The sequence below is a fragment of the Nycticebus coucang genome, chromosome X (assembly GCF_027406575.1).
Source record: "Nycticebus coucang isolate mNycCou1 chromosome X, mNycCou1.pri, whole genome shotgun sequence".
Classification (NCBI taxonomy): domain Eukaryota; kingdom Metazoa; phylum Chordata; class Mammalia; order Primates; family Lorisidae; genus Nycticebus; species Nycticebus coucang.
Genome location: NC_069804.1, coordinates 39787442 through 39804138, shown reverse-complemented (window position 1 = coordinate 39804138; position 16697 = coordinate 39787442). Strand labels below are relative to the sequence as shown.

Below are 16697 nucleotides of genomic sequence, written 5' to 3'. Positions count from 1 at the left end.
GCTTCAAAGTGGCAGGTATGGCTGTGGTCTCATCTGAGGAGCAAATGGGGAAGAATCTGCTTCCATGATCACTTGATTACTGGCTGCATTCAGTTGCTTGCAGATTACCAAACTGAAGGCCTCAGGTTCTTGCTGGATATCAGAGACTGAAGTTCTTTGCACCATGTGGCCTCCTCTGGAGGGCAGCTCACAACATGATAGCTTGATTCTTCAAAGCCAGCAAGGGACAGAATGTCTCAACAAGAAAGACTTCACAGTCTTATGAAATATAACATGCACACATAGTAACATACATTTAACCACTTTTGATGTATTCTGTTAATCAGAAGCAAGTCACAGGTCCCTCCCATAACTAAGCAGAGAGATTACACAAGGGCATGAATACCAGAAAGTGAGGATCGTACAGGTCATCTTACAGTCTGTCTACAACAACAGTATATTCTAATAACAGGTAAGGCACATTCTTCCTTCTATCCCCATATAACTCTTGGTTTCTCATGCATTTATTGTTTTATATAAACAATATAATTTAACAAGTACCACCTACTACCCCCCAAATTCCTGGTGGTATTCTATTTGAAAGTATATTTAAAACATTTTTAGAAAACTGTTATTTTTGTAATATTAAATCTCCCCACTCAAGAATGCTATGCGTCCTTTAAAAATCTGTTCAGAATTTTTTATGACCCTCAGTAAGATTTTATTGTTTTCATACAAGAGCTTTGCCTTTCTTGTTTACTTTATTCTGAAATAGTTATGATTTCTGGTGCTGCCACAAATGAAATGCTTTCTCCCCTTTCCTTTTCTAAGGCTTAAGCTATAGTAATAGAAAGCCATTAATTTTTGTATATTTATCTTATATCCATCCAGTTTACCAAATTCTCTTAGTAGTGTTTATATTAGTCTCTATTACTTTTTAGTATGCAATGAATGCATCTATAAAAAAGATAATTTTATCTCTTATTTCTCCAATGTTAATTTTGTTGTTTTATTGCATTTGCTAAATAAACTAAATCATAAATAATAATGGTAGGCAAAAATCCATGAGTACATCCAGATTGATCCAAATTATTTTATCTTTTAACTATTTGTTTGAACAAATACTTACTGCTGGTTTTAATATCTGTTAAATGTAAATCACCTCCATTAATAAAAATAATGGTAGATACTCTATCCTCAAGAAGGTAGAGTGTAACTCTGTACTCAAATGTAAGCTGGTGCAGAATAACTTTCTTTGAAAGAGTATAGTATGGAAAGTGGGGAAAAGAGCAACTTTACAGTGAAGAAACTTGATAAACTATCTCAGCCAGGCGGTTGAGGTCAATATTATCAGTAGTAAGTCATATTGATGGTATGATACCTGGGTAGTTGAACATAACTCCAAATCTAATCATAAGGAAACATTAGGCAAATCCCATTGAAGGACATTCTTCAAAATACATGACCACTACCCCTCAAAAACTGTTAAAATCACCAAAACCAAAAAAGTCTGAGAAAATGTCATAGCCAAGAGGAGCCTAAGGAGACATGACTATTGAATGTGAATGTGGTAGCCCCAATGAGATCCTGGAACAGAAAAAGGATATTAGGTAAAAACAAAGAAAATATAAAGTATGGGATTTTGTTAATAAATGCCTCAATATTGGTTAACTATAACAACTGTACCATATTAATGTAAGATGTTAATAATAGGAGAAACTGGTTGTATGATGTATGGGAACTCTATTACTTTCAAAATTTTTCTGTAAATTGAAATTTTTTCTAAAATTAAAAGTTTATTTAAGAAAGAATAATGGAAGTAATCAATTCTTCATTTGACTTCAAGTGTCAGATTCATATTTATTAATCCTAGACAGGAATACCTTATCCCAATGACAGGACTAAACATAGTGACCCAACTCAATATACTGTTGGTTCCTATTCAAACCCTTCTAGAATCCCAACTCTCTTTAGTAGCAAATTGTAAAACCCCAAAAGTGAATTATCCTTTATTTCAGGCATGGGAAATGTTATGATCAATTTATTCATTTATCAAGTACTGAAATATTACCTCCCATATGCAAGAAACTGGGAAAAATTAAACACCCTAAGGAATGTTACCAAAACATACATAACGCACTTTTGTTTGAACACCTGAATACCTTTTGACCTCAACACATAACTGAGGTGGGTAAGCACAAGTTATCCTCAATTCTGAAAAAGAAACTGAGGTTCAGAGAGATGATGTGGCTTGCCCAAGGTCACACAACGAATGTGTAAGCCAAGACTTCCCCTAAGTCTAATTTCAAATCCCCTGCAAGAGAAGGCAATAGTCAGAAGAATACCATGTGAGTGACACAATTTAGAATGTGAAACAGAAATTGGGCAGACCTAGAAGGCCTCAAAAGCTTCACCAGAAATAAAACATGAACCCAAGCAGAGATGGGGATGTAGAAAAGATATTTAGGAACATTTTCTACCTAGCCTAATTATCAAGTTTTGGGTTCCTTTTCAACCCAAATGAGTCAACATTTAGGAAGCCCTAGTCTAATTCCTAGAAATCATAGACTCTAAATTAATGTTTGTAGAATGATTAGCAAAATGAAATGACCCAAGGGTTATATACATCACCCTGATGATGTTCGAAGAATGGGAATTGAGGTGCAGAAGCAACCTCACTTCACCAAGAAGAATTTGCAGTATGAATCAAAAAATAAAAGTATCTATGCTCTTAGAAGGGAATTATTGATTATTCAATGGCCATGGTAACTAGTAATTACCTGCACCTATGTTTAAACCTATTTGATCAATGGCAATTTACGTCAGAGTAATCATCAATGACAACTTGCTTCAGGGAACACACTTCTAGAAGACAATTACAATGAGCCTCACACAATTCAAGGTTAATCAATCAGCAGCAGACATACTACAGTGAATATGCTTTTCAGAGTTAATCAACAACAGCCTCACCCAAATAGCTATGCTTCCAAGACAAAGGTCAACCATTCATGCCTCTGTAACAAAAACAATTCCCAAACACCACCATGCTTCTTAAAAAGATCAACAATCTTCTTCACTCACAGATTAGGCTTAACCAATATAGTCTGCTTTTTGATTTACATATTTATTGAATAATGGTTTCATCTTTTGAGAGAGGGAAAACCAAGACTTCTAAATTCTCAGAGCAACTGTGAACAAAAACAGATTTCCCCCTAAGCAATGGAAACTACTCCAAGAATTCACTTGGAGACCCCTGCCAGAGACCTGTTCAGTGGGTAAGAGAAATACTACATTGGCTACACCCTGCTTTATGGAACATTATCCTCAAACTACTGTATCACAGATCACATGGGAGAAAAGAATTCATGAGGTAAGAATTCATTTATAACAAACTTCATCACAGATCACAAAACTACATCCCAGGAATCTGAACTATCTTAAGAATTTTTTTTTAAATTTTCAAACCCAGGCTCCTCTTCACATCAATTAAAATTGAAATTCCATGAGATGGGACTAATAATGCAGACTTTAGGAAATCCATTAGTGATTCTGATAAGCATTCTTTCAATCAGGAATGACTAGCATGGTCTCCTAAAAGTGACAAGGCCATTTTGGTTTACTGAGAGACACTGGACCTGGCCCCCCAACTCTTGGGCAATGAAAACCAAATCAATAGTACAATCTTAGATTAGATGATCCCTAGCTACCTCCAGATACAAAAGGCTCAAGATTAATCAGGCCTCCTTTCATCTACTAAGTCAGGCGTCCTCAAACTTTTTAAACAGGGGCTAGTTCACTGTCCCTCAGACCGTTGGAGGGCCGGACTATAGTTTAAAAAAAAAAAAAAAAAACTACGAACAAATTCCTATGCACACTGCACATATCTTATTTTGAAGTAAAAAAACAAAATGGGAACAAATGCAATCACACCGCCTCATGTGGCCTGCGGGCCGCAGTTTGTGGACCCCTAAGTTCTCTCTGGATCAATGTTTCTCAGTCTTAATCGCACATTTGAATCACCTGGGAGCTTATTTAAACTATTAATGCTGAACCCTCCCACATAGACCAATTCAATCAGAATCTCTTAGGATGAGATCTAACCATCTTTTTTAGGGCTCCTTAGACCAGTGGTTCTCAACCTTCCTAATGCCATGATGTATTTTCACTGTTACAAAGGGGTGGCGACCCACACATTGAGAACCACTGCCTTAGACAATTCTGATGCCCAAACAAGGTGAGAATCACTGATCTAGATGTCTTTTTTTTTCTTTTTTTTATTGTTAAATCATAGCTGTGTACATTAGTGCAATTGCCTGTACACATTCTAAGATGCACCATAGATGTGGCCCCACCCATTACCCTCTCTCCATCAAAACCTCCCCCTCCCTTCCCCTTCCTTGGCCCTTTCCCCATAGTCTTGTGCTATAGTTGGGTTATAGTCTTCATGTGAAAGCTATAATTTAGCTTCATAGTAGGGCTGAGTACATTGGATACTTTTTCTTCCATTCCTGAGATACTTTGCTAAGAAGAATATGTTCCAGCTCCATCCATGTAAACCGACGCACAATCTACAAACACATGAAAAAAAGCTCATCATCCTTAATCATCAGAGAAATGCAAATCAAAACTACTCTGAGATATCACCTAACCCCAGTAAGAGTAGCCCACATAACAAAATCCCAAAACCAGAAATGTTGGCGTGGATGTGGAGGAAAGGGCACACTTCTACACTGCTGGTGGGAATGCCCACTAATACGTTCCTTCTGGAAGGATGTTTGGAGAATACTTAGAGACCTAAAAATAGACCTGCCATTTGATCCTATAATTCCTTTACTAGGTTTATACCCAGAAGACCAAAAGTCACAATATAACAAAGACATCTGTACCAGAATGTTTATTGCAGCCCAATTCATAATTGCTAAGTCATGGAAGAAGCCCAAGTGCCCATAACCCACGAATGGACTAACAAATTATGGTACATGTATACCATGGAATACTATACAGCCTTAAAGAAAGATGGAGACTTTATCTCTTTCACGTTTACATGGATGATCTAGATGTCTTAACTAGTACTTGTGCCTGACCCACACCATTATCCTCTAGTGTAGTGTAAGGCATCTGTAATTTCTCCTAAAACAGATTATTATGGAAAAAGCCCATAATAATGGGCTTTTTAGTGTAGAAAGCACTAAAGAAAATCTTCCACAGTGATCTTAATTCCATCATCAAACTATTTTAAATGCATATATACTCAATTGGTCAAACATCCAAAAGAAAAAAAAGAAAACAAAGCTCTGTTCTTATCTTTGCCCCTACATCCTTTTCTTAATGAATATTAGGGCTCTATATAAAAGAGAACAGGCATCATCCTTAATCATCAAGAGAAATGCAAATCAAAACCACTCTGAGATGTCACCTAACTCCAGTGAGATTAGCCCACATCACAAAACCCCAAATCTGCAGATGCTGGCATGGATGTGGAAAGAAAGGAATACTTTTGCAATGCTAGTGGGACTGCAATCTAACACGACCTCTAGGGAAAGAAGTATACAGAATTCTCAAAGAACTAAAAGTGGACCTTCCATTTGATCCTGCAATCCCATTAAGTATATATCCAGAAGGAAAAGAAAATTTACTACAAGGATACTTGCACTAGAATGTTTATTGCAGCTCAATTCACGATTGCCAAGACATAGAATCAATCCAAGTGTCCATCAACCTATGAATGGATTAACACATTGGGGTATATGTATACCATGGAGTACTATTTAGCCATAAGAAAAGATGGAGATGGAGGCTCCTGTGGCTCAGCGGGTAGGGTGCCGGCCCCATATACTGAGGTTGGCGGGTTCAAACTCAGCCCCAGCCAAACTGCTACAACAACAACAAAATAGCTGGGTGTTGTGGCAGGCGCCTGTAGTCCCAGCTACTCGGGAGGCTGAGGCAAGAGAATCACCTAAGCCCAAGAGCTAGAGGTTGCTGTGAGCTGTGATGCCTTGGCACTCTACCGAAGGTGACAAAGCAAGACTGTCTCTAAAAAAAAAAAGAAGAAGAAGAAGAAAGAAAAGATAGAGACTTCACATCTTTTGTATTTACCTAAATGGAGTTGATACACATTCTTCTTAGTAAAGTATCACAAGAATTAGAAAAAAACTGTATCTAATGTATGCAATACTAATATGAAACCAATATATAAACAAGTACAAGTCCACATGAAAGAAAAACACAAGTATAGTCTAGTGAGGGGGAGGGGAGAAAAAGAAGGGGAAGAAGGAAGAAGAAGGTTGACAGGCCGGATCTCATCTAATGTGCACAATGTGAGGGTGGTAGACATGCCCCCTGGGTGAAGGGCTCAATTGCAACTTGAACTTTACCTTAAAAATGAAAACAATGTAACCTAAACATTTGTATCCTCATATCAATCTTAACTTTAAAAAAAGAGAAAAATGTACAGTCTAAAAATGAAAAGCATTCTGTCATGTCATTAACAGCCAGCCAAAAGAAAAAATGTAAGAGCAGCAATCCAATGATCTGCTCGCCATGAGGAGATAACTCAAATTGGAAGCCGCTATAATGGGACTAAAGGAGAAAAAGACATAAAGATATATTTTTAAAGTGTGTTTCAAATTGGTTTAGCATTAGTCATCTATGTCAAGGGTTTAACATGTTTAAACAAAGAAACACAGTCACAGATGACTTTCAATTCTTAATACCTTCTAAGATACTTGTGTATTATGTATAGTGTATAATGCTTAACAGTCAGTGAATCATAAGTAAGATAGCTCATGGCAGGGTCAAATCAAGTACTCTAGCTGTGATTATAATGGAGGAAAGTATTCCATTATATTTGGACCAAAATTCAGGTAGTTTCCAAGCATCTACTAAATGGAAAAGACTCAATGTTCCCAAATGTTACAAAAGGTAGTGTATCAATCCTAATTATATATTGTATATGGGAAGTAAAGTTGATTAGACTCCAGATTATAATAAACAAGTCCTATGATAAATATAAAAGATTATCATTATAGTAACAGAAAAAGTAGCAGAGCAATAATCAATTTAACATCAAGCATGTCCTCCCTCCCCATATCCCATACTATAAACATTAAATTAATCCAGCAAGGTCTTCAGGTCAGAAGACACATGGGACTTTACCTGGTGGGAAGAAATAAGAAAGACATAAAAAGCAGCAGCGACCTTCTGAGTTGCATTCCCATTTGTCCAGTCCCTGATGACCAGATGACCTTATACAGGATGTGCCTTAGTAAGCCTGTCTCAACCTAAAACATTTTTCTTGAAATCAAAGCTTTTTAAAAATTGAAAAGTAGATACCGATATTTATTAGCATAGTCCAACTATTGCTGTTTTAGATGCTCTATCCAATCACTTACAATCAACTGTGTATTTAATTAGTACCATGTGATGGAGAGACACGAATATAAAGGACTTCCAGCTAAAGATGATGGATTAAACACATCCATTTACTTTGGCTATCTCCCAAAACTCCACTGAAACAACACTAAAAGGATTTTTGACCCACAACAACAAAAAGAATGGAAGAGGAGAAAATCAACAGTGATATCTTAGAAGCTAACAAAAAGCCAAATCTTATGGAAGTTCTAAAAGAAGCCCAGAATAAAGATGTGTACCCAAGCACCCCTAAAAGGTTTAGGAGTTATCGGCTCCATGCACATCTGGAACTAGGGGCTAAATAAAGTAGGATCCAATAAAAGTTTTCTGGAAAACAACTGCATCTCCTCCAACTTCCTAGTTCTGACCTTGCCTCATTCTACCATAGGTTCAGATACTTATTCTTTGGAGAGTGAAACAGTGGGTATCTGAATTAGGGACTATAAACACAGTGGACATGAATTCTACAATGAAAACAGGAGCTTAAGCAAAGATTAATAAATTGTATGTGGAGATCTCCATATCTCCGTCTTCTTTATTCAGAAAGAAATTACATTCTTTTGAAAGAAATCTGATGAGAACAAAAGACCTGAAGATATCTTTTTTTTTTTTTTTTATTGTTTGGGGTTCATTGAGGGCACAAAGACTTAGGTTACACTGATTGCATTTGTTAGGTAAAGTCCCTCTTGTAATTGTGTCCCGGCCCCTAGAGGTGACCTTGGTTCCAAAACTCAACTGCCCAGCCAAGTCACCCAACTTATAGCTGCAAATTCCTATTTCATACTAAGAGTTTCTGATCAGCTTTTTAGTACCCCCTCTCAAATATGTATGAGACAGAGAGCAAAACATGTCCAGAAAATTGAGGCAAACCTATATATAATAAGACATAAAACAGAAGTCTGAAGGAAACAAAGCAGGAAGAAGCAAAATTTAATAGAAATTACCAATATTGTCAGAGAGATTTTACGATGATATTTCGGTTATGAAACAAGAGCAAAATGCTAGAAAAAAGAACATTCGAACCTCAAAAAGGAGCTTCTGGAAGTTAACATACAAAACAAAAAATGCAATTGCAGCAAGATAAAATGGAAGATATCTCCCCAAATGTAGAACAAAAAGACAAAGAAATAGAAAATACAAGGGGACAAAATTAGAAGATCAGTAAGAGGTTCAAAATCCAAATATTATGGACAAAATAAAAAGTAACTAAATAAAAAAAAAAATTCAAGAAAATTTCCCCAAACTCGGGCGGCGCCTGTGGCTCAGTCGGTAGGGCGCCGGCCCCATATACTGAGGGTGGTGGGTTCAAGCCCGGCCCCGGACAAACTGCAACCAAAAAATAGCCGGGCGTTGTGGCGGGCGCCTGTAGTCCCAGCTACTCGGGAGGCTGAGGCAGGAGAATTGCTTGGGCCCAGGAGTTGGAGGTTGCTGTGAGCTGTGTGAGGCCACGGCACTCTACTGAGGGCCATAAAAGTGGGACTCTGTCTCTACAAAAAAAAAAAGAAAGAAAGAAAATTTCCCCAAACTCAAGGACCAGATTGAAATGTACACAGAAAATTGCCAGATTGAAGGGGTACACAGGAAACCGTTAAAAGCAGACATTCACCAAGAAATATTATCGTGAAAATTGAGAGCACTAAGAGGAAGCAAGAAATCCCCAAAACTTTCAGAAAAGAAAAGCAACATTCAAGAAGAATCAGAATAACATCTGATTTCTCAACATTAACACCAAGAACAAGAAGACTTGGCATTAGGCGAGACAGCAAAATTCTCAGGGTAAATGATTTCCAAATGATGATTCTATACTTAGCCAACCTGTCAAATGTCAGAGAAAAGTAAGATTTTCAAAGCTACAAGGCCTCAAAAAATTAAACTCCCATTCACTCTTTTCCAGAAAGTTATTAGATTTGCTCCACCAAAATAAAGGAACAAATCAAGAAAGAGAAACACATCTCAGAACGGAGGATCCAACATAAAAGGGAGGATTTACTAGAATGATGGTGAAGAAAGATTAAAATGATGGCTATTTGAAAGGCCCAAAGGACACTAGTCCAGATTGAACGTCAAAATGCTTTGGGAGAAATGTCTCCAGAAGAAAATTCATGCATACATGAAGTATTTGAATATTCTGAATGAAGAAACACAGTACTCTCTTGTGGAGACTATAGAACTAAATTATCAGTGAGCATAGGAAACTAAAGAGCAAAAGATAAAACAAGGCAATACATAATTGCAGCAAAAACAAAAAGCTACCTACATACAAGTAATCATAATAAACGCTACATGGCTGAGCTGTGAATAGGTTTACCTAGTCATGTTAATGATATCACCAACTACTGCTTAGCCAAAATGAGGTATGATAATGATAAAATGATAAATAATATGTTAGGGTCTAATACAATATAGGGAAAACACGAGTATGGGCGAAGGGGGCAGGGTCAGGGACCTAAATCTTCATATTCCTTAGTGGGAAGGCAATACATAACACCTAAAACTGAAAAGTTGAGAAGTATGGAGAATATGTATATTGCTTTAAAAGGTACATAAAATGCAAAAATCAGCAACTATTACATGTTGGTAAACATTCTATTGAATACTCAGGACCTGGGATGTCATAGACATTCAATGAATGTTTGTTGAATTGTGCTAACATGCAAAAGAACAATGACAGACTAAAGTATGTGCCCAAATTCAAACATTCTGTAAAATGTTAGGGACTGCTCTTTAAGACCTTTTCGCTTTCTATTTAACCTAAGTATCTAAACTTTCTGGACGAAAAAAGGAGAAAAAATATTTATGAGTGTTATTTTAAATTTTTTTCTATGTTTTTTCTTATTTCTTATTTTAAAATTTTTATCCCCCCAAAAGATTAGTGATGCTTCCCAAATGAAAAAAAGAATCAGATACTGCACAGGAGAATTTGATCGCACTATTTATATGCTAATTACCTCCTTAGATAATCAAAGGAAAAAATCAAATCCACCATACACTAGAATGAGGCAAGGGATATTTTTCTTCAGTATGTTTAGTGGATTTAGATGTGGTAGATTTAAACCTTAGCTTAGAGCTCAGATGAATATTTAAAATATATTAAAAATTTATAAATAAAAATAATTCACCTGGTATAAAGTTTCCTTCTGTTTTCTTGCAAAGTTATATTTTTTATGAAAGAAGGATGTTTTGTTTTTATATAGATACATTTTTTTATTCAAGCATAACAAAGTAAATTCCAATTAAAAACCTATATACGAGAACATCTGGCAAACTAGCTGATCACAAAAATATAATGATGGAATTTTCATTAGGACATGCAAGTCCTTATAAAGTTTTCTGTTTCATCTTTCCATATATTTAATGAGAGAAGAATATTTAAATTACTACAGGTAGACTGGAAACTACATTTTCAAAAATCCTCCCCATTGAAGTGAGCGGAAATAAATGAGTCCAAGCCAAGAATAGTCAATAAAATTTTATTTATTCATTCAGTAAATATTTACTAAATAAACCTACTATTTTAGTGACAGGCACCATTTGTTAGTCTTTAAAGCACAGATCATTTACTCCTGGGTGTTTTTCTGTCCTTTTCTATAAACCTGAAAATAAAACATACAAATCAAAGGGAAAAAAAAAAAAAGATCTATTTACCTAGCATTGAGGTGATATTATTTAACTAGAAGATAAATCATACTATCCATTATAACACAATTATATAAAGAGGTACCTACCTTTTGTCTTCAAATAAAGAATTATGTACACCATAGAGAATGCTTTTCTTCTTACATGTGATTGTATTGAGCATGTTCTTGTATGGTGTTTCCATACACCAGTAAATACGGTGAGTTTTGCATAAGGTTTTATTTTTCTTTTCAGGACTCACCTACTATGTTAAGTCCAATAGTGCAGAGGTTGATAATACTGCTGACATTTTGAGCAAAGTAATATCTTTGTCATGAGGCTTTGTCCTATGAATCATAGGATATACAGCAGCATCTGTGGCCTCTACCCACTAGATGCCAGTATCATCCTCCCTTCTAGCTGTGACCAAAAATGTCTCAAACATTGCCAAATATTTGAGAGGGTGCAAAATTGCTTCCTGTTGAGAGCCATCACTTTAGAGAAACACCTCAAAGAGGTAAAGTGATTGTAGACAGAAAAGGAGGCCAAATAAAACAATGATCTCTTTCATCATTGTACACTTCTGGTTTAGAATAAACTCAGGTATTTCAACCTTCTTGATGCTTACTGGTCTACAATATCTTAAGGTCAAATTTCTTCTAGGCCTAAATCTAAACTGAGGTAAGAAAAGAAGTCCCCATTAAAACAACTCACAAAGAACACAACAGAAACAATTCTACCTAATCTTTCCTCCCTCTCTCGCTTTAAGAACACCAAGGTCATCTTTTTGTTAGTTACCTAGCACATTCCCAGAAGTTTTCACAAATATTTGAGTACCTACTATGCGCCAGACATAATTTCAGATGCTCAAGAAAGATTAATATATTAACTTTATTTACTACATTGAGAAATCACTCTTATAAACCCCATTTAATAGGTTAGTGGTTCTCAATCTGTGGGTCACGACCCCTTTGTAAAAATGACAATACATCCTGCATATCAGATATTTACATTATGATTCATAACAGTAGCAAAATTACAGTTATGAAGTAGCAACAAAAATAATTTTATGGTTGGGGGTCACCACAACATGAGGAACTGTATTAAAAGATCACGGCACTAGGAAGGTTGAAAACCACTGTAATAGGTAAATGCTTATGACCTTAGATTTGGCAAAGGATTCTTTTAAATGACACAAAAAGCATGAGCAATAAAAGAAAAAATAGGTAAACTGAACTTCGTCAAAATTAAAAAAAAAACTTTTGTACTTCTAAGGATATCATCAAGAAAGTAAAAAGACATCCAGAAAATACGAGAAAATATTTACAAATCATATATTGATAAGGGACTTGCATCAAGAATATATAAAGGACTCTTACAACTTAAAAATAAAAAAAGACAACTAATTCAAATAAAACTGTTCAAAGGCCATAGATAGACATTTCTTCAAAAAAGATGTATAAATGATTAGTAAGCACATAAAAAGATGCTCAACATCAGTACTCATCAGGGAAATTCAAGTCAAAACCACAGTGAGATATCTACCACTTCACACCTACTAGAATGGCTATAATGAAAAATTCAGATAATAAGAAATATTAGCAAGGATGTGGAAAAATCAGAACCCTCATTGTTGGAAGGAATGCAAAATGGTGCAGTTGCTTTGGAAAGCAGGCTGGCAGTTCTTTAAGCAATTAAACATAGAATGACCAGGTGACCTAGCAATTCCACTCCCAGGTACATACCCAAAAGAAATGAGAACATATTCACACAATAACTTGTAAATGAATATTTATAGCACCATTATTCATAATAGTAAAAGGCCCAATCAACTCTCAACCAAAATGCCCACTAATGGACAACTGGACAAACAAAATTTGCTATAGTCATACAATGGAATATTATTTGACTCTAAAAAGGAATGAAGTAGTGATACATGCTACAATGTGGATGGACCGTGCAAATATTAGAAATTAGTCACAAAAGGATGAATATTGCATGATTCCACTTATATGAAATGTTCACAATAGCAAAATCTATACAGATAGAAAATGAGTTAGTGGTTGCTTAAAGCTGGCAGGGATGAGGGTAGGAAATTGGGGTGAAAAGCAAGATGACAGATAAAGATGGTTGTTTTTTGAAGTGATGCAATACTCTAAAGTGTACTGGGGTGATGGTTACATGTATGTATGAATATACAAAAAATACATTAAAATATACTAAATATACTAAAATATATCCCACTAAAAATATGTACTACATGTATTTATAATATACTAAAATCCGCTTAGTTGTATATATTAATTAGTGACTTTTATGGCATGTGAATTATGTCTCAATAAAGTTGCTTTTTTAAAAATGAAGCATTTAAGGTACAATGGAAAACACAGCACTTGAACTATGGTTTAATAATGTAAATACCTTCTTTAAAATATCCTCATATCTGAAGATATTTCATTCTTTTGGTTGCGACACAGGAAATGCTTATTGAATACTATTTAAATTATTGAAATATTCCAGTTAAATATTTTATTTAAGACCATGAAAATCCGGGAAGTAGAAAAAAATTAAAACGCAGGCATCAGGAACTTCCAGAGGACATAAAATGCGGTGATTATTTTAGATGTATTAGGAGGCATTAAGTAATCAGAGCATGGGGAGGGCTGTAAGCAGGGAGAGTTAAGGAGCTCTTAGGAAAAGCCTCAGCCGGGAAGACCCCTTTCTTTACCAGCCTGCAGAGATGTTGAAAGAACATTCTTTCATGCACTGTAAACCTTATTTTTCAATAAGCGAAAACAATCCTCCATATGATTTACTCCAGTAACAAACAGGAAGTCAAGTAAATAAAGAATAATGGACCAACCAAGAAGAGATTTAAGGAAACATATAAAAAACTAAACCAGTTCCCAGGAATGCTTACCGGGAAGTTTTGGCAATCAGCATGTGTTACTGCTTTTTCCAGGCAGGTCATAACACAATATAATCTGCGCATAGCTCACAATTCCAGTCCTGTGATATTTCAACCTGTGTCGTTTTTAACTCTTATTTCTGTGTTTGCCTTGTGTGATCTACCAGTTAATTATCCTATCTCATTGCCCAGCTTCTGGTATGCCTGGTCCCTGGAATCCATAGTTGCCCCTACCTGAAGAATCACCAAAGCCAGTGACAAGGAATGCCCGGGGGCGGGGGGCATTAGGGATTTTTTTTTTAATCCTTAATAAATCTCAGCTTCTGCCTTTACAAACAGCCCAGTTCACCATCAAACTGAGCTGAGTCTGGCTACCTTGTACAGCACTGTGCTCCAGTTTCAAAGCAAAATTAGGGCTAATTAGGACTAATATGTGATGAGGGTGGTGGTGGTGGCGGCGGCGGAGTGGGGGACAAGGAGAAAAACAATCAGAAGAGGGACTAGTTTTTCACGCATAGCCTCAGATTTCAAAATGACTTCCTTGGAAGCTGAAATGACCCAGATTGGGGGTGGGTGTGTGGAGGAGAGAAGGCAAATATTCATTCCCTAAAGGGATAACTGTGGCTTGATGTGGGAATAGAGAACTTGGTGAAAGGGGGTCGTCTACATGAAAGGAGAAAGAACAGAGAATGGTCTTTAGGTACCACCCACCTCTGCAAGTGAATCACTGCAGTGTCAGCCCTGCACTGATTCCAGGATTTGCCAAACAAGATGAGGTAAGGCACAAGCTTGGAGCCTCCACCTCCTCCTCCTCCCCCAGAGCGCGCAGAAGAGCGCATCCCTCCTCGAGGTGCACCACGCAGCCCCCCGCAGCCCTGGCTGAGGGGCTGACGTCACCCTTCTGCATTGAGCTTCAAGGACCGGTGGCAGCACTGGTTAGATAGGGAGTAGAGTTTGGGGCGCTATCGCTGTCACCAAGTGGCAGGGGTCCTCCCGCAGGGCTCTGAGGATTGGGTTCACACAGCGATGGAATGGCCAGATGGGCAGTGGAAGGATGGAAGGAGGTGGGAAAAGGGTCGAAAGACTCATCTCCTGGGTCGCCAAGAAAGCTCAAAGATGCCCATGGCTTATGTAAGACCCTCTCCTCTCTGTGCGCCTCCACGCGGTGACAGCGCCTGCCCTTCATCAGTGCGCTTGGGGGACTCTGGTCGCCCTTGCCTAGTTAGGCAGGTACAGGGCTTCTGGCGCCTCACTCCCGCAGCCCCAAGGGATTGGCAATAACTGGGAATCTGGGATTAAACCTTGCGCTCCTGCGCCCTCTCCTAGCTGGCCACAGGTTAGTTCCAAAAGGTGCTGCGAACGGGCTGGTAAGGGAGGGTAGGGACGGGTGTCCAGCGACGAAAACAGACGAATAACCTGCAACTTTCCCCAGGGGCTGACCCTATCCCGAGAGCTTGAAAAAGAAATCAATGCATTAAACAATTTTTGAAAAGGCTGACCACCTGCAGTCACCGCCACTACGCAGCCCCCTGCAGCCTGCGCTGGGCAGGGTCCAGGGTCCGAGAAGCCCCGATCTACACCGTGCCATCTCGCAGCCCGACCCAGCACCCCGCGCCTCTCTTCTTGAAGAGGGGGCTAAGATTGATTTTTGGTTTGAATTTTCCTCCCCCCTTCCTTTCTCAGAGCATCATCACATAGACTGATGGGCAGCGGCTCGGCCACCAGCCCGGCATGGGCACTCACCCAGAAGACGAAGGAGTAGATGATGAGGAGGGTTTTGAGACAGGTTATCACAGGTTTGGTCTCCATTCTCCTCGATGCCATACTACAGAGCTCCGGCGGCGGCGGCGGCGGCAGGCGGCGGGCGGGCGCGCGGGAGGGGGGAGGAGGCGGGGCGAGGCGGGGCCGGGCGGGGGCGCGTGCCGCGAGAGGCCCAGTGAGCGCGCAAGCGAGACCGTGCGCGTGCGTGAGCGCGCACCCTGAGGGGGCTCCCGCTGAAGAAACCGGGCGGGGCGGCGACTGCGCATGCTGGGAAGGCAGCCTGAGCCCGCAGTCCCGCGCAGGCTCAGACCCCCAGTCCAGAAGAGGGGCGGGGCAGGGCAGGGGGAAGGGAACGGGAGCACCTAGAAGCCAGGTCAGAGGTCAAGGAAACTTCTCCCAGACCACCTTAGTATTTAGGTTTCTGCTTAGTACACAGAAGGGTCTTAAATTTGCAGGGATGTCTGCGTCTGGCTATGAGAGGGTTATGAGTGTCCCCCTAAATCAGTCACGTTTCTGTATTTGGACACTGTGGCCTACTAGTCATGTCCTTGGCAACAAGCACATGTCCTTGTCTGTGCCAGGAACAGACTGTGACAGGTGGCCAGAGATACAGCTGGAGGGATGGACAGGAACTCCGGAGCTCGGAGACCCCGAATCTTTGCCACCACTGTTGTCTGTAGGCTCCCCTGTATTTTAGATTTCCTCACATTTTGAAATGATGAAGCCAAATGCCAAAGTTCTGAACAAGACGTCATTCTTCCTGCACATAAAATGTTTAATGGAACACAGAACAAATGTGTAACATGGCTGAGAGTCATTCGCCCCACCCTAACAAGTACAAAGGACCTCACACCTATAAAGGAGAGCTCCATAAAGATGGTCAAAAATAGTGTTCAAAAACAACTTGGAAGTTCCTGAAAAAGTTGAACATTATGTTACCTTATGACCCAGCAATTTCACTCCTAGGTATCTACTCAAACGAAAATTTATGTCCTTACAAAACTGTGTATGTTCATAGCAGTAT

General features: G+C 38.6%; 1 protein-coding gene across 1 annotated transcript in view; it reads right to left on the bottom strand.

Annotated features, from left to right (window-relative positions):
- TSPAN7 (tetraspanin 7) overlaps positions 1–15898 on the bottom strand; it is a 125170-nt gene extending 109272 nt beyond the window's left edge. The window contains exon 1 of the mRNA XM_053578953.1: positions 15656–15898. Within this exon, the coding sequence (XP_053434928.1) occupies positions 15656–15736 (81 nt within the window). The 5' untranslated portion in view covers positions 15737–15898. The remainder of the gene's footprint in view (positions 1–15655) is intronic.
- Positions 15899–16697: the final 799 nt, after the last annotated feature.